We start from the raw sequence: 25,342 nt of genomic DNA, 5'->3' as shown, positions 1-25,342 counted from the left end.
CAAGCATTATGAGGTGAGCTGTCCATCACTATTCTACTCAAGAAACAAGGGAGGGGTGAACGGTGTCCTCTGACCTAATGGTAGTGGATAGTAAATATCAAAGAGGAATCTTTTTTATGAGGAATTTCACAATTAAATGCTAAAACAGAGGACTGGGTAAAAAAAATAAAATCTAAATGATATATTATTTAGAATCTGTAACAGTAAGCAGAAGTCAAAACCTATTGAAGCTGTATTAAATGACTGTAACCTGATTTTTTTCGATTGGCGATGCTACGAAATAACACAAATGAAAGGAAAAAAGGTCAATTTACTATTATATTTTAAATGAACTCTTATATTTTCTGTCTAAATTAATGCCGGAACCTCCTTTTATTTTGAAACGACTATCAGGAAGCGGAGTCGCTAGTTGTCTCCGGCTTGTGAGTGTTCACCTGCTGCGGCAGAGCGGCGGAGCAGAAACACGGGAGTCCTCCTCCACATGTTGCGCGCGCCCCACGCACTCACCTGTGTCACCGTTGGTCACGTTAAATGGACGGAATCCACGCGAGGAGAAGCAGGACCAGCCGAGGTGTGACACTCCTGTTGAAAAATGAACGCGTTTTGGGGATAACCAGGGACTGACGTGAAGCAGAGTCCGGCGGTCTCGTGGACGACAAGCCTCGAGGAGAGGACGCCTGGTTCCTGTGGGGAAACTCGCCAAAATTACGAGGGGGGTCAAGTACGACTGTCTGTCTCCCCGGAACCGGAGAGACCAGCGGCCGCTCGTCATGTCTCGAGCCAAGCTGAAAGGCGGGAAGGAGACCAAGGACAGCGTCACGCTGCTGCCGTGCTTTTATTTTGTAGAGGTAAGTGTCGCGGTTCTGGAGGGTCGTGGACGTGTCCTCGCGCTGACAGAGGGGTCTTCTCACGCGCTTGAACGATGCATTAAAACGAGCAACGTAATCCCCGACTAGAGCAGAAGATCGCTGGTGTAAAACCAGAGAGGTGCCCTTGAGCAATACCAGCTCTCAGGTGTAGTTTGACTCTACAAAGTAGCATCAGTGCTGGACTCGTGCTACAGACACGAGCGTCGATGTCACATCTGGACGGATTTGGGTCTTGACTGCGGTTCACCAGTACAGTCTGGACACAAACCTGAAGGGTCTAAATAGATGTTTTGACGGACAGGTGTCGTCCAGGGTCACCTGCCTCATGATCTATAGGAACTAGGATCACTGGTTTGTGGAGACCAGCAGAAAAAAAAAATGCACATTCATTGAGCAGATGGCCATTTTCCTGCCAAAGATCCCAGTACCAGACCACCATTGCATTAGAAGAGTGAAGGAAGGGGTTAAGGCTGTCATTCAAGAGATCATTTTTGGGTGGAGAGAAAATGAAAAAAAACAACTGCATTCGTATTGTCTTTATAAAGGTTTTATCGCTTGAATCCCATCTGTGTGAATGTTGTCTGGATTAGATGACACTGTGTTTCCCAGATATGTTGGTGTGTTGCTATATGTGATTAAAAAAAATAGGCGGCGCCTATAATCCGCAGGGGTTCACGTTGTTACATGAGATATTGTCATAGAGAGATAATATGCAGAATCGTTTGTAACATTTTGAAAATCAAATAAAAGCTTAAAAAGTGCAGTATGAGTATCGCAGCATTAACATCACTCGATTACAAAAACCCTACAAGAACATTCATTGTTAAGTTTGGGCATTTTCCTTTTGTTTACTCTGAAAACCTGTCTCTTCTGAGTCGCTTCTTTACGCTGCCGTCTCCAATGTCTCTATCACTTAATTGAGGCTGTGCTTACATATTTGTATTTCCATCTACAACAGCCAGTTTGATAACCCTTCTATCGACTGAGGATTCTTTTCAGGAATCCGAACTTTTTGAGGTCTTCATCTTCCAAAAAACATCCAAATACCTCCTTGGTGCCGTTCTGTAACGCCCTTCTTGTATTGAAGCCTCAACATGAGGATTTTTTTCATGAAGGAAACATAAATAAGTCTTGTTTATTTTAATTTTATCTGAAGTGGAATTTATCAGTTTCTCAGCTTCTGCTTGAAGTCTTTCCTGCTTGATACAAATTAAGTGTCAGTGTGCATGTGCAAGATATAGGCTAATGGTCTAGTGGCGTCCGCTCAAAACAAGCATAAAAGATAGAGATTTGTTTCGTTTTTTCTGGAACAATTCCTCTTGTCAAGGCTTCAATACAAGAAGGACATTACAGAGCAGTAGAAGGTATTTGTTGTTGTTGTTTTTAAATGCGTTTTTTTTGGATGAAGATGACTGAGCACCAGTCGCTACATTAAAATGGACAAACATTTTTGCCTATAACTCTTAAAACAGACAAAACACATTACTCTGAAAATAATCCCTTAGTCAATATGAGGGTGAGTACAAAATGAGCAAAGTTTTAATTTTGAGTCAATAATCACTAACGTTTTCTTTATAGTTATTTATATATAGCATTAAGTAAGTAAGTATTGGTTATTTGTAAAGCGCCTTTCTAGACCAGGGTCACAAAGCGATCAAAAACAATATACAGTTAAAATATATAGTTTAAAAAGCTAAGACACATAAGACAAACACGGTCCCAGAAAATCAGGGAAAAGCCTCTACAAATAAGTTTGTCTGTTTTAAAATGACCATTATATGGGATTTTATTGAATTTTTAATGTCAAAAGGTTTTGCTGCTCCCATGGTTTTCTTTCCTGTAGGAAATGGGTCCATATCGCTCTTTGAGTGCTAAAGGTTGCCGACCCCTGATCTTGACTAATGCTGTCACTGTTGGAAATATTGGTTCATTAAATCAGTTTTCAATGAGCAGGTCTAAGATCCAGATTATGTCTATAAATGTGAAAGATCTATTTAAATCCTCTCAAAAGATTATACATTTCAGAGTGAATTATGGTAAGAATAAAAAATAGAGAAAATAGGCTAATAATGGGCTAAAATTAGGTCTGGGTGATTAATCGCATTTGCCAACGCCATTTTCAAATCACAAAGGTTGAGATTAGACTTCAGAACAAGTGCTATCAGAACCTCAGGGATCACAACTGAACTGTTCAAAGCTCTTTATGACTGCAACTCGAAACACAGCGTGTAAAAGAAATGATCAGTGAGTTCATAACACACAGACTACCTTCTAATATGATGATGGCAGCAAATTTGAATGAAATGTGTATTTTTACAATGCTGCAAGCTTAATGTTATATTGGTATATAACTTTGTTTTAAGTAACTAAATGAACCATGTCCATTTCATTTCATTGCATCGATCAGCGCTGGCTAAAAACCCAATGTATAGACAACAGTCCTGACTGGGAAGTCTCCCGATGTTCTCATCGGCAGGTTTGGACTGTAACACCGCCCCCTGTAGCTCATGTGTTTTTTTGTGTGTTAATTTTCCTTCCTTTTCATGTCCAATCATTTACGTTTCATCTGTGATTTGTTCTCTGTTCTGCTGAGGCAAGACTAACCACACCGCGTTAATGTTAGCTTGATATTTAATACTCGCTCAGGACCCAGCAAAAACTTTGTACACGACCTGCCTAAAGTTAGTCACCGATCACGGCCAGTTAAAGTTCCAAAACCTCTTTAGCTACAGCGGTTTGTCTGATAGGATTGTATATTGGAAAGAATGTTAGGATGATTGACGGCAACGGTCACCTACTACCAGAGCTGGCCTGTCACAACTAAAATTCTTAAATAAAAAATAAAATAGAATAATTTTCTTTACTCCACTAGTATCATGACAAAGTCGAATGTTTTTTTTATATAAAATTAAAATTAAAATTCATTCTTCTTCTTCTTCTTCAATATGGTCAGACCAACTGACATGCCTCTCAGGATGATGATGTTTGCTGATTCTAAAGTTACTGTTAAACAAGCAAAGATTTAAGGATTTTTTGGATGAAATCCAGTTGTTCCATAATTTAAATTCTAACCAACACAATGTGCACTTCAATTTATGAGTCTTTTTAACTGGGTCTTGATATAATTCTACATACATTTATAACCTAACATGGCCTACTTGCCAACTTAATTGAGACGATTTCCAACAAGACCATCACTCTTCACAGCACTGTTTCACTGTTTCACTGACTCACAAGAACAGTTCCACATTCCAAGTCTAACGCCCACAGTGTAAGTACTTCTAGTTCCTACACTCCCACACTGATACAGCAGGACGCACATCTCCACCACTGTGGAAATGATGAGCAAATGCATTTACAAATAAAGTGTCTGCAGTCGATCTATGTCTTCAAACATAACCTACATATGCTACTCAAAGACTGCATTCATATAGGAACAAGCTTTCGCCAGTGGTGGTAGGCCAATCCAAAAACACTATACTAGTCACAAGTATTTTAACACTCAATACATTGAACAAGGTAACCATCATTCATTATTATATTGGTTGTTAAGCTACATTCATTGTAGAAGAATAATTAATGTTCTCTAAATCAACGACAAGGGATTCGTTTTCACAATACTGTTTCAATATTCACCAGCAATGTATTTGGCTATATAACCAGTTTTTTAAAACCATTAAAAAAATTAAATGTTACTCATTTTCTTTTTATCATTGGTATTTATGGTTTTAAAAAGTGTATGTAAACTAAAATACTGGCAGTCATTATGTCCGCGGTTAATGGCACAATGAGGTCCTGCAGACTGAGGACAAGAGGATAGGCTCCAGCTTTTTTTAAAGCAGATTTTTTTCTTTTGCCATTTTTGTCTTTCAGTTATTTTACTTCCACAGTAAATGAAACAATCACAAGATGTCAGTAATCCCCCTAAAATATTTCTTAGAATTATGTAAGTGTCTTAAAATATTTTGTATCGAATCTTATTGTGAGGTTAGTGTATCACCTACAAGGTTTGTGTGTCAAATTTACCATGAACGAAACGAAAAAGCAAACAAAACATAACTGTATGTGGCTGTGGCACAAACAAGTAATAACACAATTGAACACAATTTTAAAATATATTATGTATGAAGTTGTTGTTTTTCCAGTAATATCCTGTTAATACTTGATTAAATGAAATGCAATAACAATTTAAGTAGAAAGAGGATTTTCTTTTCAAATAAATCATATTGGGCCGTTCATAGTTCTTCTCATTCTGTAGGCAGGAAACAAGAAATGTTTACATACAGAATTTATCCACAAACTTGTTCAAATGTCGACCTGGTCGTACAAGAAGGCCAAACTCATTGATTCAGGGTTTAAAGAATACTTGTTTACCTCTATTTCATTAAGTGAAGTGCACTATGTCTGCATTTGGAGTTAAACAGGAGCAGCCAAAGTAAATGTGTAGAGGCAGTAAAAGAAGAAACACACACCAGTGGGAGTGTTAGCATAGTTCCCCAGCAGTCATTCTGACAAGACTTCCTGCTGATGTGACTGTTTCCTCCATTTTGCCTTTTGACTTAATATGGGACGGATAATAATGAGGTTACATTTTTTAATGTGTTAATTTTGTTACGAGTCAAACATTTTGATAATATATCATAAGCAGTCATGTAGAAGCCTCCCAGCAAAAATGTGTTTTTATACAGAGTTCGTAGAGGATGTCATCACCACTGCAACTTTGTCGCGCAACTTTGCCACACTAATGGATCGACCCAAACCATCTCTTAGCAGCTTTTACAAGTCCATGACACCAAAGACTTCTACTGCATAAGTCTTCTGATCCTTTCTTTCACAATTATTCTTGTACCAAAGCCAATTTGGTCTTCCAATGGCTTTATCAGAGCTTACATAACACAATGTTCAATGTCAACTTATGATGCCTATATTGCTGCCTGTATTTGTAAACTAGCTATGTCAAAAACTATAAATGTCTTTTTTGCATCCAATGTTGATTGACGGCTGAAGTCGGCCAATAGCAAACTCCCCGAAAGGCTGGCGGGAGACACAAGGAAACCCTCAGCAAAGACTATCAACAAGTGCAGAGGATACAGTCAGAATCTTCCACTGATTTACAGAAAATATCTTTGTCCATCATATAGAGCTGTATTTGAGAAACAAGGACGTTAACCACTGAAATGTGTTGTGCAGGTTATGCTTTTCAAAAATTTCCTCCAAAAATGAATCTGATCCAACATAACCACGCACTACTTGAAGCTACATTTCAATACTTGGTTTAGGTACCCTCGCTCACTTGCCTTAAGCAATTCCCCTTGGGGGAATCCCCCACCAACATCTTAAGGGTCGTTCCATTTCTCAGCTGTAGTGAACTTCGTAAAATCGAGGACGGACAGATCAAGCAAACTTCTATCACATATACCATTGCTTAAGACATGATACCTGTGTACAGTCAAAATAGCATTATAACATTATACAGTATGTTGTGAGAGGTCCTGGCAATCTGGAGTACACAGTGAGTTAAAAGTGAAGTTGTTATGTTGTCTTTTGAAGAGTATAACATATTGCAGTATCACTTCCCACTAGTTGTAGTATTATATACTTGTTCTTTCTTAAAAGCAAAGCTGAATAGAACTATCACATATTAATGTTTTCTTTTTTTTTTTTTGAGTTTATGTTTATTACTGAAAGTGAGTTATAATAAATAACTCATAATAAGCAGCACTTTTTATTGTCATGTATTATAATGTTTTTTTCACATCGATATTGAGTTATCAGGAAATATAGATATAACATTTTGTTCATATCGTTCAGCTCAATTACCAATACCCATTACTTCCTAATCGATATGGGTAGTTTTTATCATAATAATAGTTAATTAACTATAGTTAAAGGCACTTTGTGACCCTGGTCTGGAAAAGTTCCATATAAATATAAATGACTTACTTACTTTTGTTTTTTATTAAGCACTCATATTTCTCAATATATTAATATACGTTGGAAACACGGCTCGATGGGGCAGACGGACAACAATTAATGATGGTGTGAATCTAAATAGAGGTATAATATTTTACAAATTAGTGTTTACAAATGAAAGTAAAGCTAGGTTAATACTACAAAGCTACATTAATTCAAAACATTTTATTGAACGTGTCGAATCATAACCCAGTTATTTAAATACAGTTTTAGTAATAACACTGACATGTAAAGTAAAGGTTATTCGTCAACTTGAGAAAAGATCCAAGCCTGTTGACAGTATTCTCTGGAGAAAACTTGCTCTGAAGGAGTAGATGAGGCTTTGACACAAATATATTTTAGACATTAAAGGAACTACCAAGGCTAAATTCCCCAAGCATTTTCCCGGTCCTTTCCACTTAGTTAGACAAGCCTGGGTCATAATTAGAAATTGATCTGGAATAGATACTCAAACCATCTGCACTGGTTTCTCTTGCATAGGAGCCACAGTTCTACACTGAGATGTTGCACTTGATCATCTATCAACCCCTCACTCCAATTGTCTTTCTTCTTCTTCTTCTGAAGCCATCAGAAGGCAGCTTCATTGTCAACCATCTGAAATGAAAAACAACCGAAGCTGACCCACAATTACAGTGTGATCATTTCAAACCTAAGGAGCATTGGAGTACCAGTAGCAACTCATGTAGTGGAATATATGTGCTGGTACATTATTAATACTCAAGTTGTTTATTGACATAAGTAAACCTTTTAAAATCAGAAATTTTATTATAACATAATAACAATTATAACATTCCATATTATAAGCTATAATATGATAAATAAGCTAAATACATTTTTTTTTATCCCACAAAAATGTGTTTGCAGAGGTCATTCAAGTAAATACACAGACTCTGTCAGCCTCTTCTGCTTTGTTCCTCAATAGAACAGCCATGATCACCTCTTATTGGTGGATCAATTGGATCAATAACTAGTAGGATGAGCACATCTGAAAAAGATGTAGTTAACATGTAGACCAAGACATTATTTTGAATATCGTTTCTATCTTGAAATCTCCTCGGACATAAACCGTAAGCACAGGCAGTCCAGTGGTGGGTTGTGATGCCATCTAGTAACACTCAATAAACAAGATGCAGTGATGAAAGGCAGGAAAAAATGAGCCTTAGCACATTTTGAGTTTAGCGTCATTATAAAATCATGAAAACGGGATGCACTCTATGATAATAAAGTTAATGTGCGTGAATGATATATGAAATTGATAATAGCTTGAATTTGTCTCTGATTATCTGTATGTCTGAGAGTCACATTTTCTCATTACAATAACATAACTTTTCTAAATGATCTGTTGATGTGAGTGATGGTCTCTGTGGTTTGTTTGATGGGAATCTGTCCATGGTGGTCACATGACATGCCTGGAGAATCAGTGGGACATTTGGTATATTATTTGAAATAAAGAACAAATTAAGGGCAACATCATAGTCAGGCAAACACGCTGAATATTCTTTTGAAACAATATGACAGCAGCATCTGTTTGTTTTTGGATGATGGGGCTGAACATGCCTGTCTCCTCGTTTCTTATTCCTGACAGAGCTGCATTTTCTCCCTCAGACTCGGTCACACCATCCTACCCACTAACTGGCTGCTAGGCAACGTGGCTCTCTGAATGGGTGTATTTTTATATCGGGACTGGAACGTTAAGAGGAGAAAAACATCCTGCTGCAGTCTGATTCTTTCTGTTTGTACATCCATTACCACCACTTCTCCTCATTCTTTGTCTTAAAGGACTCATTAGGATTTTATTCATCAGATTAAGAGATGGATAGCGCCCAGAGGGTCGAGACACCGAAGTGATAATCACTGTCTTCATTACAAACCCCCCTGTCTCGCATTTTATGTGCTGTATTCTTAGAAAGTCCAGTTCAGACTGAACCAGCCAGCTTTTTGGTGTCCTCGTTTAGCATGAGGGTCATATGAGGACATTGTACAGACAGAAAAGTCTGGTCCAGACTAAAGCCATTACATAATTTTTTCAATAGTCATAATCATTGAGGAAACGCTTTGTATCAGAATTGTACCATGTGGTGTTGTTGCATAGATGTCTTAGCAACAGTACTGTAGCATCACTCCACACATCACACATGTCCTTTTGTATCAAGATGAGAGTGTGCTGTTCTGAGCAGATCACTACGGTCAATCAGGAAAGTTGCAAAGCCACTGTTTTCTTGCATTCAACCACTTTTTGAAGGATATTTTGAAACAAATGTTTACTTAAAAAAGGCAATTTTGTGCCACTTCTGCAGAGAGTGATCCACCGAGGTCAATTTAAATACTCATTCATGCTAGCTTGATCCTTTACTTAATATGAGGCGCTTCATTCCACATTTATGTTTAGTAATTTGGTATTTGCACATAATAAACTTTACCATGCAAGTGAAATGTATCCGTTCTAGTGCAGGAGAAGTCTTACCTCTGCTGAACCACTCATTAACTAAAATATTAGGTATATTTAAGTCAATATCATTGGCAAACATTACCTTTTTTCAATTTAATTTTATACATTGTCAAGCATTTGCGACATAAGAGACTATCAGCGAACATCTCTTAAAGTTACATAATTTTATCCAACAGGTCTAAAAGCGAGTCAATTGGACTGTGTAGAAGGTAGTATTTTAGAGCCTGTTCACTATTTTAGCTGGACACAAACTCCTGTAAAGTCAAAGGTATTTGTCTTTTGGGTGTTTCTTCCTTTGCTTTTTGATTTTTGTGGGTACATATTGTAATGGCTCTACCTGGCCTTTCAATGTGCAGTTTTAGACTTACTGCTATCATCAAGCAAAAGAAAAGTTGGATTATAAATTCTTGTAAATTGTTATTGAAGTGTTGCTTCTTGTGACAACAATCGTTACGGTCTTGTTTATAGCAATGAGCTCAATAAGATAACAAGGGACAGTTGAGATATGATCATTTGCACAACGCAAGTCTTTATACAATTCATGGATCAAGATGTTGATGAATAAAGATACCTCCTTGGCAGTGGTTATTAACATTGCCCTCTCTTTTATAGACCAGAAGGAAAGTGACCAAGGTAATGCGTCACTTTTTTCCCAAAGTGTTTCCTAAATCCACATGGAGCTACAAGTACCCCACTTCTATTGGAACACTGTAACTATTCAGACAAACAATTTCTTACACGGTCAGTGGTCATAATGTGCTGTATTGTCATGTGATCTATTCAGCATCAACCTCTTCATGTTGATAAAGACGATTATTAAAAACAAAAGGTCACAAGACAAAAAGAAAGGAGGAATGACACGACACGAAAAGAGAGGAACGCCCCCCCGTGAAGAAGTGACTTACTGCAAACACTGTGAATGCAAATTAGTGAGTCATCACATTATTCAGCCCCCCCGGACAGTTGACTCTGAGGTTCTGGAATATCTTTGATCCAGCAGGAACAATACACATGTTCAGTGATTCAAAAGTAATGTTTAATTCTGTTTAATTTGTCTCTCTGCAGCTCCCCATCCTTGCCTCGTCTGTCGTCAGTCTCTACTTGCTGGAGCTGACCGATATTTTCCAGCCAGTGCATTCTGGGTACAGTTGCAATGACCGCAGCCTGTCGCTCCCCTACATCCTCCCCAGGCAGGAGGTCTGTCCTCTCCCGCTGCTCTTCAGCTTGGCCTTCGCTGCTCCCACAGTCACTGTGAGTGACCCTCATCTTTGTTGCATGTGGTTTTGTCTGTCAGTGTTTTCCAATGTTTTGAGTCAACACACTATTTATGCTGTAATTTTACAGAGTCGTTTGCTTGAGTGTATAACGAACGTTCACAGATGTGTGCGTATGTCAAACAATTCAAAGACTGTCTTTGGTAAAAACGGAATTTGTAATATTTATTGATTAAAATGTCTATAGTGCCCATATGGTCATTAAATGAAGCTAGACTTTTAGCAAATTATTGTTAAAAAATTACATTTAATGCCTTTTCTGTGGCATGACAAATGTATATGAAAAAACATTTTAAACATCAGGTTATATAATTATCTAAAATTATTTGGTACACCTAGAAGATGGTTCTGGAATCATAGTTGTCATTGAATGCATAGGAATGAAAGTAGCAACACATAATACTGTACAGAATTACATTTATAAATGGATGAAAAATGCACAAGAACAGGGTATTAGGAAGGAGAAAAGGGGTGAGGGTAGTGAAGAGTAGTTGTTTGACGTTGTGTTGATGAATGTTAAAGAAAAATTCCATGTGTTCTCTCATGGCCAGTAGTTGCTCTGCTTAGTGTTTATGTTGGTATCTTGAGACTTAATTGTGAGGTGTTTAATCGTTTTCACTGAATTGTGAGGTATCTTATTAAAACATGTTTTATCCAGTCCACAACTAGAGGACAAGTTACAACAGTAGAACCCCCGATCTAATTTTCACCTTCTTCAAACTCATCTTTCACATATGCCCCACAAGAGAGAGTATTTATGGCGTGAAAGTACATGAATCCCAGACACTACTCTGCTTGTCATACAGTTAATATATTCATTTTTTATTGCTCTATTGGGGTCATGGGGTTCTTCGAATTGGCTTATTTTATTATACATTGTTTGAGCTAAGATTGTAGATCTCTAAATAAAAGACATTGATATTATTGACCGTTGTTGTATCTCTTAACCTCATTAACATTTCACAGCTAACATTTAAAAAGTTCAACTCATTGGTGTAAACTTCACTCTCAAATATATTTCAAAGAATTTAGAGGCTAGGTTTTGTTAATTGTTGACGTGAAAAAAGATTGAGAACATGTCTGTGATGCTACTGAAAAGTACAAGTGGAAAGTGAAGTTTAAATTTAGATAATTATGCAGCATGTGTTTCTGAGCACAAGAATGCACGTTTATAATTGTAATGAATGACGCTTGATTGCTTTGCTGCTTGAAGAACCAGTTTATTTCTAATGAAGGGTTTGAAGAAAGAGTGGGAAGTCAAGAACATTAAAGACTAAAAGAATCCAGAGGAAAAAATTAGACTTGAGTCTGGAAAAAGATTAGTGTTCCCTCAATTCTTATAATGCGTCCATCTCTGCTCTGATGTTGTTAGTTTGTAAAGGATGATTTTATTTCTTTGAAAAAGTCATTTCATCTATATTTATTGGCTTGTTTCCTTAAAATTAACATCTAATCAAAACCACAATTGTGCTGCTTCTGTCTTCTCTTTGGGCAGATTTTGATCGGAGAGGCTATTCTGTACTGCTACCTCTCCCGGAGGTCATCGGGCCTCCAGTCTGAGGCCAACATCAACGCTGCAGGCTGCAATTTCAACTCCTACATACGCCGGGCTGTTCGCTTCATAGGTGGGAGGACGCGGCTGTTGCACCCACAGCATTATACTACTATCGTTTAGTATTTAGTCCTGTTCATCCCAAAGATGGAAACGGCTGCAGAAACATTAATAAATCTCCTTCGATAATTCTGATATCAATAAAAATACACTTTTACTTTTCATTTGTTAACAAGACCAAGAGTGTAACACACTCTTTGAGACCAGGAGAACTGGTGGACTGGTTTATTATTGGAATTGTTTCCACAGACCAACATTCAGATTAAAAACATCAAAAGTAAAATAGCCTGTCAAATAATTTTTGTGACAGTGCAGTGTCAATGGATTTGTTAATATATCTGTATAAACAAAATTAAAAATTAAAAATTGCAGCCAGACAGAAAGCTTGCTTTGATGTGAGTCACCACAATAAGAGTCATACCATTACGAATTCATTCTTTTAATCTCAATTGTATCTATTATAAAACCAATTTTTATTAATGCGTTTTGTCTGGATGACCCAACCGGAAAGTCTGTGATTATCAACAGTGTTTTCTAATGAAGTACTTTGAGACTTTTTCAACTTATCAAAGGATAAAATCAGAAACTTAAACAACAACTAGCCTTAATATTTGTATACAAATGCACATACTAAATGTGGTGATCATGGAACACTGCAGTACAACCTCCCGACACTAAGGGGAGCCAAATATTATATTTCCATCTTGTGTATTGCTGCTTTAAGACCAGAAGAAAAGTTATAAAAGTCATAGATGAAGAGGCCCAGATAACATTGGGAGCGACAAGGAAGAAAAATATTTGTATCGATTGTATCAATGAGAAAGTTCTACTAGTTTCTGGGATGTAGTGGAAAATACTTGACGTATAGACTCATGATGAGATCAGATGTTGGTAGAAGAATATAATTATAAAGTATAAAGCAAAAGGGGCTGAGAACCATCAGTTTATGTATGTGTTAAGATAGGTTAACAATACTATAGGAATACTAGGATTAACACTGAAAAAATACTTCACCAGTTGATGAACTTTGCAAGTGGGAGGAAATTTGATTGTTTATCTTCTTCATGTGTGTTTCTTTTGGTCAGGCGTCCACATCTTCGGTCTGTGTGTGACCGCTCTCATCACTGACATTCTACAGCTGTCCACGGGTCTGCACACTCCTTTCTGGCTCGACGTTTGCAAACCCAATCTCACACATCTCAACATGACAAGTTGTGATGAAGCTTTTATTCTGGAGGACATCTGCTCCGGACAAGACCCCGGCCTCATCACCGCCGGCAGGTGAGATAATCAATACTCAAATACAAACATGTCTTAATCATGTAGACTATCGTTTAATATATTTCAGATTCGATTCTGGATTCAATTCGTTCATTCATCACAATTTGCCACCTTTTAAATTAGATGACTAATCAATGATAAATTATTATGTTTAAATTGTTTTTATATTTAAAAAAATAAAGATCAAGATTACGTTTCACCAAAAGTTGAAGCCATTTATTATTCATTTATTTTCTTAAAGGGCAACTAATGTGTTGAATGTGTCTTAAATAGATCTTGGGCCTCTATTGTACTCATCAGTATGTGTCTTTTTTTCCATTTTTCTGGAGATAAACTCTTGTTTACCATAACCACACCCACTCCGGTTTGATTGGTAAAACATCGAGGTCCAAGGGACTTGTAGTATAAAAAAAGTAGGCATGATTACAGCTGGCTGGAGGAGGAGTGAAGCCATTATTACGTCATGATGGACTCTCGTAACCTCTCATTTTACAATATTTCAGATGGGGGAGAACTAATTAATTAATAACTTCAAAACAGGGTCATGATGTGAGACTAACTGCATCTGAGGAAGACAATATTTGAAACTGTGAGTAAGTCTGGAGAATTGTAGTTTCACATCAGTTGCCCTTTAAACAATTAGATATGTGCCCTAAAAGTTACACGTTTTTAGGGTTTAGTCACAAATAACAAAAAAAGAACTGTACACTTTTAACAAGCTGAAAAGCAACCCATAATTTGGTGCCTCATTTCCGTTTTGGGGTCATTATCAATTGTATGTCTGAAATACAGACGTTTTTCATGTATTTAAAACTGTAGTCGCTCTTAAGCCACATTGGAATTTACCTTGCAAAGCTTCTCGTGCACACTCACATGCACACGATTTTGCCCTTAAGATGATAACAGAAGTGTTACATTTGACTAAAATGTTATGTATTGCTTGCTATGTAAAGTGTATTCTGTTTGATTTTAGAACTATCTTGTTAATAATTTAATTTACCATTTAAAAAGCACTGGTTGGCCCCAGGTATGGGATAAAAACAGAACATTGTCCGTCCCTATAGGGAGCAACTCTGGAAATAGGCCACTCTATAACCGGTAAAACATTTTTTTGCTTGGAATAAATGAAAAAAAAATCTGTCAGTCTAACAAGTTAAAATATTCTCTTAATAACATTTCTTGAAATAAGGAAACTTATTTAAGCCTCAAAAGATCTTAACATCATCATGAAAGGTATGTGTAATTAAGTGTTTTCATTCAAGTTCATTTCTAGATTAAAAACGATTTATCTTTTAGGTTTAACTTAAAGAAGAAGCTTGTTTCATTTCAAAACATCAAAGATCCATCTTTTGAACCTTTTTTTTGTCCATTTATTGATTTGCATTTGACTTTTGCCATCTAAATGGTCAATCCACAAATAAGAAATTGAGACTGGTATGTATTTAATTTAAGCCTAGAAGGCGTCCCTTTTTAACTTTCCATCTACTAAAATACTCATGTCTTATATAATCTTACGGGTATATTGTCCTTCAAATTGATGTATTTCTGCATCTTAAACACTGCTCATGATGGGTGGAAGCGGTCTGTAGGCTTCATCATGACCTGTCATATGCTATCTGAGAAAATTAGACAAAGCCGTGTGATGGATTTTGACAGCACATCTTCATGCCATTAGTTTCCATGCCAACCTTTAACCCTCTTCAGTCTGCTGAGCATTGTTATGTGGCAGTCATGAAGGAGATCTTGTGTAAAGAAAAAAGGGCTTGAAGTGCGTAGATACAAGTAACATTTGGAAACGTGTCAAAACCGAAATATATTTAATTTGGATTTGTTTCAAACTAGTAGAGATGCTGCGATTGTTCTCTCCTGACAAGAACTGAACAAATCATTGAAATAACTTTCGACTCATTGATTTAAAGCATTGATTTAAAGTTTAATGTAAACTTAAAAATAAACTGTTTATTTCTCTCCCTCCTGCTCTCTATTATATTTGCTGTTGTCTTCTCAAATCCATCTCTCTCTTCATCCAGTGTGGTCATGCTGCTTCTCTTCATCTGATCCATCAGCAGCCAACATCTATACCAGTATCTGCGCTTCACAGGGGGAAGTCGAGAAATCTCCTCCGAGACATCATCACTCACACCAGCCCATTTGTATAACATCTCATTTATGCTTGACCTTCTTTCCTCTCCCAACTATTGTTTTCAATGAAAGTTGATGTGCTAATCTAAGTTAATGACATGTCATAAATGGTTTTTCATATGACTATCCTCTTGACATTCATTGTGTAAGTGTTGAGCTGCTATGAACGTGTGGACAGTGACACTTTTTCACTCTTTGTTCACAGGAAGTCTTTCCCCTCCCAACATGCAACACTGGCCGCCTTTGCGGCTGTTTACATCTCAGTGAGTATATTTACTCAGACTCAAAGAACATTTTAGTTTCACTAAACTAAATAGTAATAGTTGGTATTTACTTAATTTAGAAAGTACAGTCTACTCTCTGAGGAGGCTCTTATCATTTAACATCTGCAGGAAGCTCCTCTGCATGTTCTACCAGTCTGTGGTGGCCAGTGTCCTGTTCTATGCTGTGGTGTGTTGGGGTGGGAATGTGTCCAAGAGGAGTGTCAACAGGTTGGACAGGTTGATCAGGAGGGCTGGATCTGTGGTTGAAGCTGGACTCACTGGTGACAGTTGCTGAGAGGAGATCACTGGACAAACTACTGTCCATCATGGATGATGACAGTCATCCTCTCAACACTGTCATCAGTGAGCAGAGAAGCAGAATGAGTGCACGAATGCTCCTTCCCAGATGCAAAACTAATAGACTCAAGGACTCATTAATTCCTCGGGCTATTATATTGTACAATTCTGAGTTCGGGGGCAGGAGTGGACTGAAAGTATCTGGATGTTCTGTTTTGTGTTAGTTTTTGTATCCTTTGTCTTTGTTATTTATCTTTGATCTATGTACTTATTTTAGACTTGGATTGTATCATTTTCTCTTTATTTCTCTTTGTTCTTTTTCTTATTTTATTTTTCATTTATTTTTTATGAAAAATTTTCTGTGGCTATTAGAAAAAACTATTTCCTGAGGGATCAATAAACCTTACCTTACCTTACTATCCTGGGCCACATTAAAGTAAATTCATTTAAAATAAAGTACAATATATACCTTTGATGTTTTGATTGTGTAAGTGCGGCCCTGGTCTGGAAAAGCGCTCTATAAATTATATAGATCAGTTTTCATTAGACAGGAAACTGTCATCGTCTTCTTGAAGCCTAAAAACTCAAAAAACGGAGCCGTCTGCAAAGTTTGGTTGCCATAGCAACCACACAGTTGAACACAGGTGTCGAATCAAGAATGTCAAATGTCTTGAAGGAGCAATCGCTTGTTGTGTGGTGGTCAAGGTTGTTGGTTTTTCCTTCCAGATGTACTTCAACACAGTACTGACGGACTCTGCAAAGCTTCTGAAGCCGTTGTTGGTCTTCTCGTTCATCATGCTGGCCATTCTGGCCGGACTGACCCGCATCATTCAGTTCAAGAACCACCCGGTGGACGTCTACTGTGGATGGTTGCTCGGAGCCGCTGTCGCCGTTTATCTGGTAAATCTGTTTTTTTAACATTTGATTTACTCAGAGCTGTGGTTTGAGTCGTGAACATATGTGGTCTGGAGGTCACCTTCTCCTCATGCTGTCCTGAGAGTTGATGACCCTCAGCACCTGTTTACATGTGAGGCCAAAGTTATCATGCAGACTGAGCTACAATGACCTTAAAGTTGTTGTACCTGCAGATGAAAGGTGACATTTCACTTCCCTTAAACTCCTAAAACGATTTAAATGAAAAGAAAACGTTGTAGGAAAGGTTGGTGTTGGAGGGGGTTAGTGTTTGAACTGCATAAATCTGAGTGCAGGAATGTGACTTTTTCACCAGGGAGCCTTGCACTGTGATGCAGGATGTCTTTTATGAGTGTGCGGAACAACAACAGACGTGGCTGATTGACATTTACTTTCACAGTGAGAGGAGGATTCTGTGAACACTGTCATTGTTCACTGCTGCAAATGTGTTCATGTGCAGACAGTCAATCATTTCAGTCAAAAATATATCAGATTAACCCATTTAGCACTGTGACTATAATCCGATCTCATGTCTTTATTTAGATTTTATTTAGAAATATCTGATTTTTCTTGTTCATGCATCACACTCAGCACCAGTGTCCATACATACTGAATTGCTTTAGTTGTACCACCATCTGAAACCAAGTGTTTTTTCATTTTTACAATCTTAGTTAACAACAATCTGCGCTGGGGTTTACATTTTTTAATAAATGTGGACGTTAACAGTGTGTGGATCCACTTAATACTCCAGCAAAAATATTTCTCAGCCCACACACACTTAGACCGCCTCACAAACGGACATCAGATGTACTTGTGAGTTCACACACACATAAAACCCACTTCATCTGCCCACTCGTGTTGTTCCACATCCTCCAAGAAGAGACACTGTTGTCAGGTTAGAACCTAAACTTGAGGAGGTTTCTTGTCTTAAATGATCATTAATCATTCCTCTTGGGAAGTTTTACTCCTCTTACAATGTTAATATTTTTGTGTGGATACAGGGAGTGTACGCTGTGGGAAACTTCCAACCCAGTGAGGATCACTCCAGGAGTTTTCCACCTCCGCCCCCCATCCTCAGAGAGCCTCCTCTCTCCTCCCTCCCTAATGTCAGCCAATCAACGATCAGCAACAGTCATCAAGGTAAACTGTCACAGAAGTGACGAGTAGTGACTAATCCTTATCGACTCTCGACTTTTTAAATCAAAGTTATGAATCATTCTGCCACATTCACCGATAGGTCACCACATCTTGGCTCCCAGCCAACCAGAGCCCATCCTCCTGACGAGGACGTCCTCCCACACCTTGTCTCCGCATCGAGGGGAGCCCATCCTGACCCGGAGCTCGTCGTACAGAGAGCCGTCGATGAGCGCCATGAAGAGGGCGAGCGCCGAGGTGGAGGTCATCACTCCGCTCAGCCCGCTGGACAACCGTGACAACATGATGACTTTCAGCAGCAGCACTTTGCCCAGGTACGCCGGCAGAGGAGGAAATACGCTCCTGAAAATAGATGCCCTGTAAAACATGTGCTGACGCTTCTTTTCTGACGCTTTCACCAGCACTGACTCATAAGACAAATACGAAAAATGAAACTTCTATCATCGAGTCCTACTGCACCCAGCTAAGACCACTTTTCCTGTGAGCAAAGATGAGGTTTACAACATAAAACTAACTACTGTGAAAATGAAGTCCCAAAATAATACTGACAGAACATGACTCAGACTATTGGTCATTTTAATGCCGCAGGAAAAAAAAGCTTCCATTCATTCTTTAAGCATCGTGTCAGGCACAGCACCTGTAACGTGTAAAACCTACATGATACACATCCCTGGTGGAAAAGGTGCTGTGGCCGTCAGCAAGAATGGGAGGAACAAGCAGGCAGCTCAGTAGCAACACAACAGCTAAAAATCACTTTGATATTTTTACGGTAAAATGTAGGAATTTGATTAAGTTTGATCTCACATTATGTCATTCAAGACTTCTTACCATGTCATAAAATGAAGAAAACCAGTAAAAAGGTAAGTAAAAGACTCTGTTTTTCCATGTGTCTGCAGGAGCAAGTTTAAATGTAATATTAATGTAACATGTGAGAGGAGCCGCTCTAATCAACCACGAACATGGTGTTTTCCATCATTGAGGTTTTTCACCTGCAGGTGTTCTGATGTGCTTCTTCCCAAGGGGGGAGATTTTAAATGGTCGTGCGATTTAGTTGTTAGTCGTGACGCGTGTATTGAGCCCACAATGACCGATTTTGTGAAATGTTTCACCTCCAGGTCTCACGGTGGATCTTCTTCAGAAGAAGGTCGGGTTTCACGGCGACACACATCCATCCACGCCTCCATGGACTCCACTCGATCCAAGCAGCTCCTCAGCCAGTGGAAGAACAAGAACGACAACAGGAAGCTCTCACTGCAGGTGATCGACGGGATCAGGCCCACCTCCGCCTCGTCTCCTCAGAGGAACCCAGAGATGCGTTGCTATTCAGAGCCTCCCTCCATGGAGGTTGAGTACCGAGGAGGATCTCACCTTCCCTCCCAGAACAGCCAGGAGACGGAGTTGTACGCAGGCACCCACATCCCCGCCCAGTACATGAAGCTAGCTGCTAGCTGTGTGACCGTGTCCAATCATGGTCACATGGGTCCCAACGGCAGCGCCGGGTTGGCCGGCGGGGCTCGGGTTTGCATTCAGCCCCGACCCGGATCCTCGCAGCTGGTTCACATCCCTGAAGAGGACAACAACCCGTCCAGAGACCAGGAGAGCGAGTCAGAGGACAGCATCATAGACGGCGGGTCGGTGCGAGAGAAGTGGCTGAGGGTGGCCGAGAAGACCACGCTGCCGTGCCGACCCCTCAGTGCAGGCGGACAACCTCGACTGATGCAGGTGAGTCTCCCTCGTCTCATCCATGTGGAGAGAAGTGTCGTCCAGCTGCCACCAGTTAACATTTGCTGCACGTACAGGTGATCGCTTTGTCCAAACAACAGGGTCTTCTCCACTCGCCTCGGTCTGAGGATGGCGGCAGCACCGTGAGCTGTACCGGATCGATCCGGTACCGAGCTTTAATGGACCAGGACCCATCCCCGCCTGCCTCCATCTCAGGAGCAGTAGGAGGAGGAGGAGGTGTGTATTTCCACAAATATCATGTCAGGGCATCTTGAGAGGCTCCAAGTCATACCAACTTGCCATCCCATAATACGCTTCATAACATGTCGCTTCATGCATATGAATTAAAATATAATGTTCTATGTATTGTTAGTTACATGGTTTTAAATAACCAAAAATGTAATGATCTTTAATTAATTATTGTAAATGAAAGAAACGCACTAAAATGTTCCTCGGGGTGGAAAAGATTATGGCTCAGTAGAGGAACTATGATTATACATTTATTTATATTTGTGTCTCCTTGGGTTAACTTATAGACTGTAAGTTTCCTGACATGAAAGCTGATGTGTTTGGAGGATGATCTGGGATGTATGTTGGTGCTTTGTAGGTTAAGCATAGGATCTTCTTTTTTTGTAGCTTTAAATTAAAAGTTAAAATATACTTTTAATATAGTTTTATTTAATGTTGGACTATATTACTTTATTTTTCCAGGCGGCGGTCTGGAGAGAAGCGGCAGTATAGTCCGCGTTGAAGCCCACCCGGAGTCCAGGGGCCATAAACCCATCGTGAAGCCTCCGAGCACGGACGGCAGCGGCTCCTGGCGATGGAAGCCGTCGGAGCAGCGAGCGTCTTTCCGCCAGTCGGCTTTCAACCTCAACGACCTGAACAGACATACAGACGGCGGCGAGGGGTCGCGGGACGGCGGCCCGGCTGACGGGCGCAGAAGCGTGATGGGCATCGAGGGCGAGAGTGATGGCGGTGGCGAAGGAGGGGGCGTTGTGCACTTCAACCACCTGCATCATCACCCCTTACACCAGTTCTACCCCGTCAACCCCAACAACATGCAGCACATGAACTATAACCCCAACAACCCAAGCTTCCACAACGCTCCCCACAACTACAACCCCACCTCCCCCAACCCCAACACGCCCCTAATGCCCACCCCCATCTTCCCTCCTCCGTTTCACCCCCACCCACAAGCTCCCACCACTATCCGGGTCACCCCCGTGGATACGGCGGCCGCCAGCAGCGACGGCGGCTCCGACAGCCAATCGGCGGCCTCGTCCAGCTGCGAGTCCACGCTGAGGAGGAACAACTGCGGCGGCGCCCCGCCAGAGCGCGGGCCCACCCCGGACCTGCACAACAACCACCGTCACTACGACGACGGACACCGCTTCAACAACGTCAGCAGCAACCAACGTTTCCAGGAGAATCTGCAGAATTTTCAAGAGCAGGTCTTGCACGCCACTCAACCCAGGCAGGTGATGTTCAGTCGGTCCAGCCCGACACCCCCACCGACACTGCCTCGGCCCATTCTCACGCACACCCCGCCTCCGACGCTGGGGCTGGCCTACAAGGAATGACCCTCTCCTGACCACACGGTGTCACAGTAGTCGACAATAGTGGTCAGCGTGGGCCTGAAAGCTCCTCTCTTTGGATCCTTGTTGGATATTTTGTTTCTGTGAATCTGAATCCGTCTCTAACCGTGTTGCTGGCGCTGCTGGGTCCCTGAGGAAGCGAGCACCACGTCCACCAGAAGCACCGGACAGAGACACTTCACAGACGGTTCCCTTCCTGATCCTGGATCAGAAGCAGTTTCCCTCCTTTTTACTCTGACATACCCTTTTGATTCATGAAGAGATTGAATCACATCCAAATGCCTTTTTTCAGAATGCGTGTCCAGAGCGACACGCGTGTCCTGACCGCCCTGCCACCAAACACCTTACAGCTCTAAGAACCGCATTTAGTGTCATATCTGTGCCGTGTTCGTGAGTGCAAACTCAACAGACTCATTCTCTGCTACTTGTTGTGTTGGAGCTACGAGCTTTTGAACAGACCGCAGCGTCCCGTAAGTATTTGTGCTCAATTATAGCGATATTTATCACGTATATCGTCACTGTCCATATAGTATATCAAGTTTTGTACCACTGTTTTTAATAGCCTTCTTTCTATGAGCGACCTGGACTGTGTGTGGACGGTCGGTGTTGACCACTGACGGTTGTTAGATGCCAACAACACATAAGGTCTCTCAAGGTTTTCTAGAACTATTTGAAACATTTGATTTCACTAATATGTGTTTCATGACGAAGAAACGTTGCGATGTTTGATACAAGAGCCAAGAGATTGTAAGATGACACTGTATTTAGTTAGTTTAGCCTCTGGGAAGGTCGACCATGATTTGAGTTATGAGTGAACTTGGGTTTGACTTCCTCAAGTGATTCAGTTGAGATTTGACTGAAGTAGTTTGCATTTTATTTCACAGTATTTAGCTTTGACTTTACCTGTTATACCCACTTGTCAAGTACATTCAAGCCCATCTTCACCAGATTCTTCAACCTTCTTGTGTCGTCTCTGGGTCAAGATGACCTGAAGGCTTAAAAAACGAATGTGTTTGTAGTATCCCTTGTGTTGTCTCTGGGTCGAGGTGAACGACCTCCCTGGCTTAATTAAGAAATACATATGCAGACACTGAGGTCGTTATTCTTGAACCAAAGACAACACAAGGGATTAGTAAGTTACCAAGTAAGCCAGTCCATTTGGGTATCCTTTTATTTTCCTCCACTGTTGTTCAATGGATAGAAGTAGATTTCAAAGCCAACCACAATTTTAGTTTCAGAAGGCCGGTGAACGTCACATACAGTGGTATGAAAAAGTTTGGGCACCCCTGTACATTTTCATGATTTTCCTTTATAAATCATTGGTTGTTTGGATAAAAAATCCCATTTAAATATATCTTTTAGGAGACAAACACAATGATATTTCAGAAGTGAAATAAAGTTTATGATTTACAGAAAGTGTGCAAGAATTATTTAAACAAAATTAGGCATGTGCATAAATATAGGCACCCTTATATCTTATTGATTTTAATACCTTTAGCACTAATTATTGGAACGTAAAATTGGTTTGGTAACCTCAGTGACCCTTGACCTCCATACACAGGTGAGTCCAATCATGAGAAAGGGTATTTAAGGAGGCCAATTGTAAGTTTTTCTCTGAAGAGTGGCAATATGGGAGCCTCAAAACAACTCTCAAATGACCTGAAAACAATGATTGTTCAACATCATGGTTTAGGGGAAGGATATAGAAAGCTATCTCAGAGATTTAAGCTCTCAGTTTCAACTGTGAGGAAATGCTCCAGAGACCTGCAACATCAACTTGCTGCAGATGGCGTCACTGTGCATCGTTCAACTATTCAGCGCACTTTACACAAGGAGATGCTTTATGGAAGAGTAATGAGGAAAAAGCCTTTTCTCTGCACACGCCAGAAACGGGGTCGCTTGAGGGATGCTAAAGCACATTTGGACAAGCCAGCTTCATTTTGGAATAAGGTGCTGTGGACTGATGAAACTAAAATGATCCTAAACACTGCTCAAAATCTACTAAGGCGTTCATGCAGAGGAACAAGTATAACGTTCTGGAATGGCCATCTCAGACCTGAATATTATTGAAAATTTATGGTGTGATTTAAAGTGGGCGGTCCATGCTCGGAAACCATCAAACCTGACTGAATTGGAGAGGATCTACTAGAATCCAGACACTAATTGGAAGCTATAGGAAGCATTTAGAGGCTGTTATTTCTGATATTTAGTAATTTTTATTTTGTTTTATTTATTTATTTTTTGATGCCTAAATTTATGCACATGCCTAATTTTGTTTAAATAATTCTTGCACACTTTCTGTAAATCATATAAACTTTATTTCACTTCTGAAATATCACTGTGTTTGTCTCCTATAAGATATATTTAACTGGATTTTTTTATCCAAACAGCCAATGATTTATAAAGGAAAATCATGAAAATGTACAGGGGTGCCCAAACTTTTTCATATCACTGTACATTGATTCTGAGCCATTTTTCATAAGTAAATTTAGCTAATTACCAGCATGACAATAATATAGGCAAATCAATGGCTAAATATGTCTAAATGGCAAATAAATACAAGACCAACTAATGTGTTGATGTAAGTGTCTCTTAAATAGATGTTGGACCTCTATTGTACTCATTAATATGTTTCTGTTTGTACAAAACTCTTTTTATTCAAGTATTGACATTAGAATTGTTTAAGCCCCGCCCACTGAAGACACATTTTTCTGGAGATGAAATGTTGTTTACGATATCCACATCCACTCTGCTGTTGGACAAGCATCAAGGTTTCAGATCATCAATGTCAAAAGTCTCCACCTCCAAGTGACTTGTTGTATAAACAAAGGGGGTGGGGGGCATGCTTACAGCTGGCTGGAGGAGGATTGAAGACCATTATTATGTTCCAATGGGCTCAGCTCTTCTAACCTCTCGTTCAATGAGATTTCAGAACTTTATAAAGTAATAACTTCAAAACATGGTCCTGATGAGAGACTTACTGCATCGTGGAGAGAAAGACTTTTAAACATGCGAGTCAGGAGTGTTGGAGTTTTATATTTGTTGCCTTTCACATGCTTTCTTTTTTTTTTGTAAAATATTATTTGAAATAACCGATCTTCAAAAAATAGATTTTATGGTAAAGTGTCAATCAATTTGAGAGTAAATATTTTGCCCATAATCTCCAAAGTTATATTAAGTATCTCACTTTAAGTATCAACCAATCACAGTTTTTGAAATAATGACTCATTCCTAGCAACAGTGATAAACCACACCTCCTCACTAAGATTATATGGATCTGTTCATTACTTGTTGCTAGTTCTCAGAGAATGTTCTGTAATCTCTTAATCTAAGACTACTTGCTAGGAATTGTAAGGTTAGGTTAGGATCTCTATGAGAGGGTTCTTAGAATCCTTAGGAATGTGCCCCCCGGTCTTCTATCCAAAAATAACAAATTTCACACCGTTATAATCAGTAATTATTATTTTGCGATTCTATTTTAGAATATTTTAGTTTTTAATAATCACTTTTACAAGTGAGATCCCTGGTGGTAGAAATTTGAAGAGTTTTGAACAAGCTTTAAAATGTACCAAACGGCAAAGGTACAAGTGCAACAATAAAATGCCCTTTTCAAAAACTGTAAAAAACACATTCTGTTTTTGCGACGAGATGCGACTCGTTTTCCTAAGATTTGAATCCAGAATACTTTTTCACTGTTAGACTGTTTCAGAAACACCTCAAGGGCTTATTCGTCACATGAAGGGTGGATAGCGGCACAATCTGCTGGAGAAACATTGAATGTATGAATTAATCTGT

General features: G+C 39.5%; 1 protein-coding gene across 2 annotated transcripts; it reads left to right on the top strand.

Annotated features, from left to right (window-relative positions):
* Nucleotides 1-470: 470 nt before the first annotated feature.
* LOC148063195 (phospholipid phosphatase-related protein type 4-like) lies at nucleotides 471-23,517 on the top strand. Of its 2 annotated transcripts, none has more exons than XM_087811140.1 (11): nucleotides 471-848; nucleotides 10,357-10,542; nucleotides 12,061-12,190; nucleotides 13,263-13,458; nucleotides 15,806-15,863; nucleotides 16,887-17,060; nucleotides 18,074-18,212; nucleotides 18,310-18,541; nucleotides 19,343-19,949; nucleotides 20,051-20,186; nucleotides 20,661-23,517. In XM_087811140.1, the coding sequence occupies exons 1-11, from the start codon at nucleotides 771-773 to the stop codon at nucleotides 21,530-21,532; spliced, it is 2,808 nt and encodes a 935-aa protein (XP_087667266.1). In that variant the 5' UTR covers nucleotides 471-770; the 3' UTR covers nucleotides 21,533-23,517. The 2 variants fall into 2 exon arrangements, with proteins under 2 accessions (XP_087667266.1, XP_087667265.1); XM_087811139.1 differs by having other exon boundaries at nucleotides 20,027-20,186.
* Nucleotides 23,518-25,342: the final 1,825 nt, after the last annotated feature.

This window comes from Callionymus lyra, chromosome 16, assembly GCF_982586985.1.
Source record: "Callionymus lyra chromosome 16, fCalLyr1.hap1.1, whole genome shotgun sequence".
In the NCBI taxonomy this organism is placed as follows: Eukaryota; Metazoa; Chordata; class Actinopteri; order Syngnathiformes; family Callionymidae; genus Callionymus; species Callionymus lyra.
Note: the sequence above shows the minus strand (reverse complement) of the source record. Positions and strands in the feature narration are given on the sequence as shown.

Excerpts from the sequence above, each read along its gene's own strand:
- LOC148063195 (XM_087811139.1), top strand. The coding sequence starts at position 771 with ATGTCTCGAGCCAAGCTGAAAGGCGGGAAGGAGACCAAGGACAGCGTC. Across the intron at positions 17,061-18,073 it reads CCGCTGTCGCCGTTTATCTG|GGAGTGTACGCTGTGGGAAA; the intron begins GTAAATCTGTTT and ends GTGTGGATACAG. Across the intron at positions 18,213-18,309 it reads GATCAGCAACAGTCATCAAG|GTCACCACATCTTGGCTCCC; the intron begins GTAAACTGTCAC and ends ATTCACCGATAG.